Here is a 13,410-nt window from a genome sequence, read left to right as displayed (position 1 = left end):
GACTCATATTTTTACCTGCTCTACTGAAACTTTATCCATCAAACAGCATAGGCATGCAAACGATCGTCAAGCAAATGTAGTATTTTTCCAATCTGAAATTTTTACGACTGATGTGGTCCTACTGAATCTTATCCATCACCAATGGCTATAGATTCGGCACTATGGTACACATCCGGCAATCAGGGGACGGATCGCAAATGGGGCCCTGTATCCTGATTAATTCACTATGACTCACGAGTTTCTCACCTCTCATTCAGCCACCCTGACCTCATGGCAGTCAGGTTATTCACCCCATAGGGCCCCATTATCCTTTACACTGCCTATATAAAACCAAATAGTAATTTGCCTCTTACTGACTTCAACTAATTATTTAATTATACAAATCTCCCAGTCTTCTTTGCCGGAGATATCAACCCTACTCACACGACACTACACCACAGTACTGCCAATGCACTTCACTCACTCCACTTCATAGGACCCGACTTCTTCACCTCATACACACCCAGAGGAAAGGGCCGCCCTGATCTCGTTTTCGGGAACAGGACAGCATTTGCCTACAACACACACCTACAACCGGCCGAATGTTGGTTCATACCACATACCCATCATAATTTAAAATTTCCACATCACCAATACTAAATAAAGAAAGGCGATCTTCCGGTATAAACAAGCAGACTGGGAGTCGTTTAAATCAAAATTATATTATCAAAATTTTCAATTCAATCTTGATGGGCTTGTTCCCAAACAGCAGATGGGGGCACTGGAATTACATCTTCGCCTCCATCGCATCAACTAAGCTGAGCACCATCCCTGGGTCTCAGTATAAAACCCAGTTATCATTTCAGCCATCTGAAAGGACAAAACGTCTCCTGGCCTGTTTTCGAAGTAGTTTAACTTAAAATTTAAACAGGTTAAACCATGTTCGATAGGACTTATCTATTCTAAGAAGACACGTCATCGATAGTCTTGATAACGACCGACAAAAATATTGGACAGATTAATTAAAAAGTTGAATGTAATAGAGTTCGCAATCACGGGATTTGGGAAAAAATAGACAACTTAAAGGTAGTAACTACCCCCCTTCTCCCACCTCATTCATAACAACGTAAAAGTGTATGCTATCATAATTTTTAAAGAACACTGGGCCAAAGTTTTCTACCCTCACCCTCCTCATCCCCTGTTCACCCACAGAATACAAGAAATTGGTACTTGCAGCCAATAGAACAGGGTAGAAACTAACTCATAGCCAATTATCCGACTGGATAGGCTGGACGACACCTGCGAACTCATAGCCCCCATCTCGTGTGAGGAAGTAAAAGAAAAAATAAAGAGGTTTCCTCATAAGGCTCCAGCTCCTCACAGATCGGACGCGACACTCTTATTCACCTTCCTGACAACCTTATACAAGCTTTGACTAACCTTTACAACGCCACTCTCGCTACCCGGGTATTTTCCCTCTCCCTTTAAGAATGCTTTAGTGGCCCTTATTCCGAAGCCACAAAAAGACCTGACTGACCCAAAGAGTTAGCGCCCTATTAGTCTACTCGAGACATTAGGCAAATTTTCGAGAAAAAAAATCATAAACCCTCGACTAAGGTGGTATCTCGAAGACCATAACCTTCTTTCACACAAACTGCTCGACGCAAACCGACGACTAAAGACTGTTCTTGTCACAAACTATGTTGAGCGTGCCTTTGACACGGTCTGGCATGCTGACCTCAAGTACAAGCTGTGCACAAAATTCTACTTCCCACCTCAAAAAAAAAAAAAAATGCACTGCAGTTTCTTGTGACCGCAGATTAAAATCATAATTCTTAAACAAAGTTTCAGGCACCATTTCAAGGCACGCTGGAGTACCTCAGGGCAGCATACTCAGCCCAACACTTTATACACTATACACAAATGACCTTCCACACCCACAAACACAGACTCACTCACTACCCTTTATGCTGACGACTTTACGCACTTAGCTCGACACAATGCGCTTATCGGGTGTTGTTCAGCGCATTAATGACGAATTCGACACCGTCTCGAGATGGGAGCATAAACGGCGTATCAAGACTAATGCGACAAAAGCAAAGTTCTCTTTGTAAGACCGCGAAAACTTCCTCCTTACGACAACATTTACCTCAAGCTACAGCACCTCTCCAAGTCACATCCTCTTGTACCATTCTTGGTTTGACACATACTTTCGATTTCATTTGCATATAAATTCAAATGCCGCCTTGACAAGAAACACCTTGCATTCGCTTTATCGATTTAAAAGTGCGACCCCACGCACGAAGATGCATCTATACAAAACACTAATCAAACCTCTCCTCACATACACACCACTTGCACTCACACAAACAGCACACACTAACAAGCCAAACTCCAGCTTCTTCAGAATAAAGCACTCAGATGGATCTAGATGATAAATTGGGATCTATTTATTACAACATCTGAACTCCCCGAGGAAGCTTCTTTGCTTCCTCTAAATATCGAGTGGCGTAGATTGGTCTGTGAACAGAACGACAAACTCTGTGTTTGGCATACCGACTGGCTGGATAGACTCGACACAATCTTTCGTACCGGCCGGAGACCGGGATTAGGCCATGATCTATTTTCTTGGCATGAGACGAAGTGGATGCAAGTTTTTAGGCTTGGCCGCGTCCTTTGAAGTCACCTCCACTCCTTTTTCACCTTTCCCCATCCCCTATCCTCTTGTTTTTGTTCGCTGGTTTTCGGTTTCCAGCACGTGACTTACTGCTAGTACTCGTGCCAGGACCATAAATTCTTTGTCGAAAGGATTTATGTGAACCGAGGAAAAAAGTGTCACGGCCGGGGGCTTTAATCCAATCATGACGTGGGGCCTCGCCTCTCCATAAGTCCTGTTGCCGACAAAGGGGGAACCTTCTGTTGACACAGGCGCGAAGGGCCAGTCCCTGATTAGCGCCATTTTCCGAGTTTAAAAAGTTTCAACAGAAACGGTTAGCCGAGGGATACCCTGGAGTCATGGTCGGGAGGCCTTTCCCCAGAGCATACAGCAATGGCACCAAAATGTTTAAATTTTTTCCAAACTCCGGTTAGCCCAGAATCCCATGTTGTTCGGTATAACGGGGTCCCGGGGTGCGCGCCTCACCACTTACCACGAAAAAAACCGCGACCGACCTCCAAGGGGCGGCGCTCAAAGGGCGTAGGGTACTGGCCTTCGACCGAGGTTTGGGCCCCCCTCTCGGCAGACCCCGTGTGGCGGAGGGGGGGATCCCGTGTGCCCCGGGACCCCGCACCGAACACAAAGGATTTAAAATGGCGCCCGGGGCCCCCCCACCCCTTTTCCCCTTTCAAAAAACCCCCTACAACATTTCCCCCAAACTTTACCCGCATGCTGGGGTTTTGCCCCGGCCTTTTTTTTCTCCTAAAACATTTTCCCCCCCCCCTTTCCTTCCCCTACCCCCTTCTTCCCCCCATCTTTTTTCCAAAATTTTTAAATTTGATTTATCTTCGGTAGATTTTCCTAATCGGTTAAAAAACCCTAAAATTAGGGGGACCCTTAGAAGTAGATGAGAGAGGGTCTGCAACTCTTGTGTTTTCCAAGGGAGAAATTGGGTCGTCAGGAGACGAGGGGGAAATTTGCTTTATAAGTAAAGGAAACCCCCCTTTAAAGGTTTTTGTGTTTTTCAGTGTTTTTAATAACTAATTTTTAGTAATGAAATAAAGTGAAGTTTTCCAAAAAAAGGGGAAAACAGTAACACGGGAGTAATATTTATAATAAACACTGCCCCCCCTCCGGAGAGAGTGGAATAAAAAAAAAATTTTTGCAAGGCTTTTAAAGCGTGAATATAATTGGGTTTTTATTCAACTTGTTTCCCTCATTACCCAAAGGGGAGTATAGCATCCCTGAAAGGGGGTAGGTAACTCATATCATCTCATCATTGTCATTATCATTATAATTACATAAGAAAATCATCACCCTATTTATAGTTATTATGATAATATCATCAAATTGTTTCTATTTATTTTTATTTCAAATTTTTGTTATTGTCAATATTTTTGGTTTTTATTATCTTTATTATTATTTTATCTTTATTATTATTATCATTATTGTCGTTATGGTCAAAATTTATTATTTATATAATTAATTTTTTATTTATATCATTATTTTATTATTTTTCATCTTACTATTATCATTGTCATTATTGTTTAGCAGTAGTAGTGATAGTGGTAGCATCATTATTATTATCACTCATTGTTATTGTTACTATTGTCATAATCATTATCATTTTATTTTACTGTTTTTGTCGTTGTTATTTTGTTGTCGTATCACCCTTATTTGTTATATTTATTTTTGCGATCATTATGTTTATTACACTGGTCAACAGCAAAAAAAATCGTCAATTTTTTTTTAAAACTGATTTTAGACAATTTTGATGCGTAAATCCAAAAATAACATGGTTTTTGCTCAATCAGGTTAAATTTGTGTCTATTGCCAAATTTTGTTTTTTTACGGTTGTTGTTCATACATAAGGGTATTACCCTTTTCGTGGCGGGTATTAATTTCAAGTTGCGACTGCACTTTTTTTGCTAACAGACTTTTTTTCCTTATTCAGATGAATGATATGGATTCGTCCAGAAGGTCTTGCAGAAATAAGCCGGATGTATTCTGCTACATCGAATACAGCGTTGTTCCTAACAGGAAACCAGTCACAAGTTTCGTAAAGCGTACTTTTCATGTTATTGGCATGAAATTTGGTGATCAGGACAAAGCTTGGGCCCCTCACATGGTCTGCAAGAAATGCACTGAGTATCTACGTCGCTGGACCCATGGAAAGAAGGACATGCTGAAGTTCCTAGGGTTTTGGAGAGACCCGAAAAACCATGACAGTGACTGTTACTTCTGCGCTTTTTAATTTGACTGGATCAACAGAAAGAACCAGAGCGCCTAAAGTATCCTGATCTTGAATCAGCACGTCGTCCTGTACCTCACTGTGATGAAGTTCAGTACCTGTCACAGCAGAACTTCCTGAGTTAAGTGACGAAGAATTCTCAGTATTGAAGACAATAAAAAAAGTAGTTCTTAGCGATGATGCGATGACGCTCCGCACCCCTTTTCCCAGAAGAGCTAAATGATCTTGTCCGGACCTCAACTTGCCAAAGTCATCCGCCGAATTTTTGGGCATCGAGACTAAAAGAAAAAAAACTTTCTGACAGTACTCGCATCACTTTCTACCGCAACAGACATCAAGAATACTTCGTTTTTCTCTGAAGAGAAAGACTTGGGTACTGTACAAGTTCTGCAAAATCTTGGATTGCCACAGTACCAACCTGTAGAATGGAGACTTTTTATTGACAGCAGCAAGAGATCGCTGAAAGCCGTTCTGCTGCACAACGGCAACCAGTTTGCCTCTCTACCGCTGGCTCACTCGATTTCACTGAAGGAGAAGTGTGAAGCGGTGAAGTATTGCTGGAGAAAATTCGTTATTGTCAGCAGAGTGGATGATCTGTGTTGACTGAAGATGGTGAACTTGGGACAGCAGTCCGGTTTTACCAAGTACCCGTGCTTTCTATGGGATGTGGGATAGTAGGGAAACCCAGCTCAGCATTACACGAAAAAGGAGTGGTCCCTGGGGGGAGGAATTGGAACCCAGCAGATCAAAGAACGTCATCAACGCCCCTCTGGTGGACAGAGACAGGATACTTTCCCACCCCCGCACATTAAGCTTGGCTTGATGAAGCAGTTCACCAAAGCTCTGGACAAGGATGGGGGCGCTTCCCCTCCCTGTTTCCATGCTTTTCCAGGAGTGACCATGGAGAAATTGAAAGCTGGCATCTTTGACGGACCTCAACTACGTCAGCTCATCAAGATCCAGAGTTTGAAAACTCAATGAATAAAGTCGAACTGGAAGCGTGGAAGGCATTTGGTCTGGTCGAAAGAACTTCCTGGCAACAACAAGGCCAGCAACTACGCAGAACTCGTCACCAAAATGCTGACTGCCTTCAAAAAACCTGGGAGCAACATGAGCATCAAAAAGCACTACCCATTTTTACACATGGATCGGTTTCCTGGAATCGGGATCAATGAGCGACGAGCAGGGGAGAGATTTCATCAAGACATGAAGGAGATGGAGACCCGGTATCAGGGACGGTGGGATGCAGTCCTGAGGCCGATTACTGTTGGACTTTTAAGAGAGACATCCCTGCCGCCCCACATTCGAGGAGCTCAAAGAAACGGAAGTGTCAGCACGGGAAAGATCAATGATGACCAAACATCTAGTTTTCATGCATCTGTCTTTATTAGTGTCCTGTCTACTGATCAACTGATCAATTCTGATCAATGTTCAGCATTGATCAGTAGATACTGTAATAGTTTCCAATGTAATGCAATGTTGATGTCAATACAGATACCCATCAATATTTGCAACATGGGCGATAATTATAAATTGGGTGAGAAAAAAAATCGGATGTATAAGCAACACAAATAAAACAAAAATGCCGTTCTAAGTATTCCACTTCGATTTTTCCTATATTCACTTAGTTGAAAAAATTGACCTGCTCGGGGAAAAAGGATGGGATTTTTGGATTTAGCGATGCAGATTTGCTCTAAATCAGTTGAAAAAACTAAGACAACTTACAAAAATATTTTTTTGTAACCCCGTGTTATTAATATAATTATTACTATTATTAAATATTATCATTACTATTATTACCCTTATTATTCTTTTCATTATCATGTATTATCATTATTACATTATTGTTATTATTATTACGTTATTATTATATTATTATTGTTGTTGTTGTTGTTGTTGTTGTTGTTGTTATTATTTGTATCACTATCATTATCATTATTTTTATTATCAACATAGTGATTATAATTGTTATTTTACCATCGTTTTTGTCATTATTATAGGTCTTATCATTATTACATCACCATATTGTTTTTATCAATATATAATTATTATCCTTTTTGATATTGTTATTATTTATCTGCAGTAGCAGTAGTGGCTAGAAGAGTATCTGGTAATGATGATCATGATGAAATGAAGAATAATGATGATGGAAGTGCAGGTGCCCGAGCGCGGCGTTGAGCGTCGCGTGCGCGTCATGGGTCTGGGCGAGCGAGGCCTTTGGGCGCGAAACCTTCGGAGCCCAATTGTTTTCGTTCCTGCGGCGGCGGCGGCGGCGGCGGCGAGGGACATGGTGTCAGCGACGCAAATTGTCGAAGACTTCGACACTTCGGTGTCACTTTGGAAGATGCTAAACTTATTGAAAAGTGTGAGTGTGCATAGTTGGATTGTAAAGGAAAATTTGGGTTTAAAATTTTTTCTAACAGATATTGCTGGTGCGGCGTCACGTCGTTTTCCTGTGGTGCGAACCCAAACACCTAAGCCGAACCTTTCCTACCTTCTATTTAGTCCCTAGATAGGGGCACGCCCCCCACACTTATGAGCCCTTCGTGGCGACTTACGGAAAGCGCGACATGAGAAATGTGGCCGAGAGGGGGCCGTGGACTCCGTGTTGAGTGGCGAAAGCAGCGGTCCATTTCGCAGGAACAAGGAGGCTGCTGCAACTGCACCCGGGTTGTTTATTGCTCTTTTTTATGCTCTATAGGTTGGCAGTGCCCATTTCCCTCTACGTGCGACACTCTCGGTTACATTAGCCATAGATATATTGACTGGTTTTAGCGACTGAGTTGCTGTCTCTCCCGAGGTCAGTTGCCCTTGGCTCGGGCCCCAGAGGTCAGTTGCCCTTGGCTCGGGCCCCAGAGGTCAGTTGCCTTGGCTCGGGCCCCAGAAGTCAGTTGCCTTTGGCTCGGGCCCTAGGTCAGTTGCCCTTGGCTCGGGCCCCTAGGTCAGTTGCCCTTGGCTCGGGCCCCAGAGGTCAGTTGCCCTTGGCTCGGGCCCCTAGGTCAGTTGCCCTTGGCTCGGGCACCTAGGTCAGTTGCCCTTGGCTCGGGCCCCAGAGGTCAGTTGCCCTTGGCTCGGGCCCCAGAGGTCAGTTGCCCTTTAGAGTCCGCCTAAAACCAGTGAAGCAAATCACATTTTCTAATGGGTAACATGTGCTCAGAAAGAATGTTATGTTTATTTTTGTTGCTACTCAAGTTTCTAAGACTTCAAAGATACTGATCTTCTTTACAAAAGTGGTATACAAGTACCCTTTAAAATGTATTAAAAAGTACCAGAAAATGTAGCTTGCATTCATATTAACCCTTAATGGGTCACTGTCAATGCTGCTTCAAACTTGCTAAATTTAGTTAATGTGGCCATCATGTTGCAAAAAAAATTGGAATGACTCGACTTTGTGCACAGAGCTTTTGGAGGAGGTTAGATGCAGGGGGCCCTTTATTATGGGGCTTTTGCATTGGTTCCATTTGAGTGTGGAATGTGCCATCCTTGAGCCATGAACGAAGTGCCCCAGCTCAAGGAAGGATGCTGCTCCATTCTTAGGACCCTATTCCTTCCCACGATGACCAGCAGCACAGGGCGTATTACAGAGAATTGAATTTTATGAAAATATTAAGAAGTGACACAAGTAAAAAAAAAAAGGTTACATATGTTATTATTATTTTACAGAATTTTTAGACTACCAAGATTGATATGGGGCTCCTTGTAAGGAAAACATTCATTTCTATATGAGACAAAAATATCAGATGTCAAATAAAGGCAAAAAGACATGTAGAAAAAGAAATGAAAACATTTCTAAGGGGGGGAAGGAGTCTTGACACAGCATTCATGTGTTCACATTTGTCCAGTGAGAGTTGCCACTCAAGTAAGCTAAATGCCCCGATTCTGGGGGACGTGCAGGCATTGAGGCGTCGGATCCAACAGGTTAATGCAGGAAGAATTGTTATTTCTAGCAGTAATTAACAACCCTCCTATTGCTAGGTACTCTTGAAAAATCGTAATAGGATTTTATATTGGTGCAGTGCAAGGTTACCTTAAGATGAGTTGACTAGCTTTGATTCAGCAAGTTTGTTCAGTTTCTGCTCGGCATTATAATTAATAACCCTAACACTTACAAGTACTTAACCAAAAAAAAAAAAAAAAAAAAAAAAAAAAAATTCTGGTCATTTATAGACAAAAAATGTTTCTAGTGTTTCTTTTTTTATAGTATCAGTTACACTGGGAAGCTTAAATGTAACAATAGGTCATTAATGTACTCAAATGCATTTTCTTTCTTTACAAGTGTGTTGTCAGTGGTACATTGTGTGATGTATTTTTTACTTTGAACTGTCAGCTTTTGTCTAGAATATGCACGGTGTATTCATAGTCAACATTACCTTTCCCACCACCACTGTGTTTCCTACAGTACTTCTCCCACTGCTATACCATCACCCACAGGAACCTTCTCACAATCTTACTGTCCCCCATAACACCTGTCTTACATACTACCCCCACATTATCTTATCACGATTATACTGTCTTCCACAGCATCCTCACACTACCAGAAATTCTCCTCCAATAGCCATACTGTCCCCTAGAGCACTTTTTCCATCACTACTTCATTCCTCACAATACTTCTCTCACCACTGCCATTCCCATAGCACCCCTCCCATTGTCATAATGTTACCTAAAGCACCCCTCCCATTGCCATACTGACACACACAGTACTGCTCCCATCACACAAAACCACTCCCTCCACCACACTGTCCCCTTCAAAACTGCTCTCATAGCCAGACTGCTCCCACTACAGCGTTCCCTCTGCCACACTCCCCCACATTACCACCTTTAGTGCCATATCATTACCCACAGCATCCTTTCCCCACCTCACCCTTCCTATGTAATAATTTCTTTAATCCTTTGATGGCAACTTATAGATTTCTTTGATATTAACACATTCTCTGTCAATGAGAAAGAAATCAAATTTATATAGATTTAGTGATTTATGTCATGGTTAGTCCTATTCACCACTTGCCATCAAGGGGTCCAGATAACACGAAATGAAAAATAAAAATAGTCTAAGCATTCTCTGATGTTCCTTCTTTATATGTGTGTGTGTGTGTTTGTATGTATGTATATATTTATATTTATATATATCATATAACTATATATAAAATATAAATAATATATATAATTATATATATAATATATATATAATTATATATATATAATTATATATATAATATATATATATGATATATATAATTATATATATAATATATATATATAATATATATATATGATATATAATATATATATAATACATATATATTTTATATATGTATATTATATATATATATAAATAAATATATATATATATATATATATATATATATATATATATATATATATATATATACACACACATATATCCACATATACACACATACACACACACACACACACAGCGCACACACACACCACCACACACACACCACACACACACACACACACACACACACACACACACACACACACACACACAGACACACAACCTATCAATCTATCTATATATATTATATAAGTATATGTATGTCTATCTATCTATATACCTCTGTATATATATATATATATATATATATATATATATATATATATATATATATATATATATAATATATATATATATATATATATAATATATAATATATATTATATATATATATATATATATATATATATATATATATATATATATATATATATACATACATACATATGTCCACATATCCACACACACATACACACACATACACACACACACACACACAAATTACAAACATTTCATCTACCTATTAACATTCTGAAGAGAATGAGCCAGGGAAATTTGAGATGGGTGATGCAGAATATTCTTCCTTTTTGACTTGATGGTTACTGAAGTATGTGAGTTCTTCCGCAAATCATGAGGCCACATATACCATAAAATCATAGTAAAAGCATGAGAGAATTACAGCACATTTTTAAAAGTTTTTGGCTGCCATCTTTAAACCCCATCCAAATCCCACAGGCATGGCATGTTAGTACACACCATGCCCATTGTGAGTGTACTTCATTAATTGTTTTTACACATAGATGGCTACACTTGTACCAAGTCACCAATGAGCCAATTATGAGTACTGCCTGGCTCGCCTGTTTACCAATGTCCTTGTGTTTCGAAAATATTTTACATTATCTTATATTGCTGTAACTAATGACTATAATGTTATAGTAATTATAATGTCTATAATAAAAATAACACTATTGATATTCATAGCAATTCTAAAAAAAAAAAAAAAAAAAGAAAATCCTGCCATTTCAAGGAAAGGTAAAATCAGGTAAGGTCACAAGGTTTACTAATTGATTCCTTGTGGCTAAGCACTAGCAGAAATATTTCACACACACACACATACACAAAAAAAAAAAAAAAAACATTTTTCCATTAGCGTTGAGTTAAAGTAACAAAAATTACCTTGCCTTGCAAAGGGTTAAAAATACCTTGCTCCTGTCAGCAGTAGTCATTTCCACTGGATTGCTTTGGGCTATTGATGAAACCTAATGTACACGGTGGTGGGGGAGTGAGGGTAATAGTATTAACTTTGTGATTATTCAGATATAAAGATAAAGATTTTGGGTTTTCTTTATGCTAGAATAAGAGTGAGTCGCACTTGGTTATCTCTAAAGAAAAAGAAAAAGTTCATCCCCCAAAACTGGACAATCCCTTCAAATTCTTGTAGGCTTAATTCTTAATGGAAATGTGCTAAAAACTGACTTACAAAATTTGACTAGCAGTGTTCTTATTATTGATTTTCTTTACTTCAACAGGTTTGGAATTATGCAGGGCTTATGGAGTAGACGGAGAAGGTATTGCAGCCTGTTGGATATCATTTGCAAGCAATAATGGATATGATTCTTTGACACCTGAAGGACTGGACCATTTTGAGCGTGAAGAACTTACAAAAAATAAGAAAATGGTCATTAAAAAGACGGAGAACTTCCAGATATATGATGCATCAACCATTGATGAAATGTATCCTTTAGCTTTTCCACTATAAGGTCAACTTTGAGACTGATATTGTGTATATACATGCCATTAGAAAAGAAAGTATAGAGATTATCACAAAATTACAATCATTATTAAAGGATTTTTTGAACTATGTTGTACCTAACATAATTATAATAATACCTTATCTGAAGATATAGCATCCTTCAGAAGCATTTCACACATTTTTCTTAACAAAATCAGAGCTGGCGAGGATGATAATGACTTGATTGTAGCTTATGGAGGAACTCCAACGCCAAAGGTTAGTACTTCTATTAATTTATGATTTAATGTATGGATTATATATGTGTGCATGTATATCTATTCCTGTATCTATAAACATGTATGTAATATGCATGATATATACACACATCATACATACATGTGTGTGTGTGTGTGTCTGTGTATATATATGTATATAATATATATATATATAATATATATATTATATATATATATATATTTAAAATATATATATATATATATATATATATTATATGTACATACATATTATATATTTACATATATATTATACATAAATACATATTATATTGTGTGTGTGTGTGTGTGTGTGTGTGTGTGTGTGTGTGTGTGTCTAAATGCCTGTATATAATATATATGTAAATATATATGTATATATATTATATTATATATGTATATATATTATATTATATATATATATTATATTATATATAAATTGTTATATATATATATAAATATAAAAAATATAGTGTTATATATTTATATTTTATAATAATATAATTATATAATTATAATATATATATAATATAAATATTATATATATATATATATATAATTTAATATATAATATAATATATTATATAATATAATAAAATAACAATAATAATATAATATATTTTTACATATATATTTACATATATATTATTTTTACAGGCATTTTAGACACACACACACACACAACACACACACACACACAAAAAACAATATAATATGTATTTAGGTATAATATATATGTAAATATATAATATGTATTTTACATAAATATATATATATATATATATATATTAAATATAAAATATATATATATATATATTTTATATATATATATTATATATATAATATATATATATATATATATATATATATATATAATATATATATATATATATATATATATAATTATATACTATATATACACAGCACACAACACACAATTATGTATTATGATGTGTGTATATACATGATATTACATACAGTTTATAGAACAGAATAGATATACATGCACAATATATAATCATACATTAAATCATAATTAATAGAAGTACCAAACCTTGCGTTGGGGTTCCCTCCATAAGCTACAAATCAAGTATTATCATCCTCGCCAGCTCTGATTTTGTTAAGAAAAATGTGTGAAATGCTTCTGAAGGGTGTATATTAAATAGTATATTATAATATTTATAAAAAGTTTATAAATATTATTATAATATTTTAATT

The 13,410-nt window shown here is 37.4% G+C and overlaps 1 protein-coding gene across 1 annotated transcript; it reads left to right on the top strand.

Annotated features, from left to right (window-relative positions):
• Positions 1 to 2,994: 2,994 nt before the first annotated feature.
• Positions 2,995 to 12,196, top strand: LOC119572074 (the record flags this gene model as incomplete). The annotated part of the gene is given in 4 exon segments (XM_037919076.1): positions 2,995 to 3,064; positions 7,066 to 7,251; positions 11,718 to 11,922; positions 12,139 to 12,196. Coding segments are annotated over 4 exon segments (519 nt in total), but the record flags the coding sequence as incomplete, so codon positions are not given.
• Positions 12,197 to 13,410: the final 1,214 nt, after the last annotated feature.

The sequence above is a fragment of the Penaeus monodon genome, unplaced genomic scaffold, assembly GCF_015228065.2.
Source record: "Penaeus monodon isolate SGIC_2016 unplaced genomic scaffold, NSTDA_Pmon_1 PmonScaffold_9480, whole genome shotgun sequence".
In the NCBI taxonomy this organism is placed as follows: Eukaryota; Metazoa; Arthropoda; class Malacostraca; order Decapoda; family Penaeidae; genus Penaeus; species Penaeus monodon.
The sequence above is the reverse complement of the archived record's forward strand: the minus strand, read 5'-3'. Positions and strand labels throughout refer to the sequence as shown.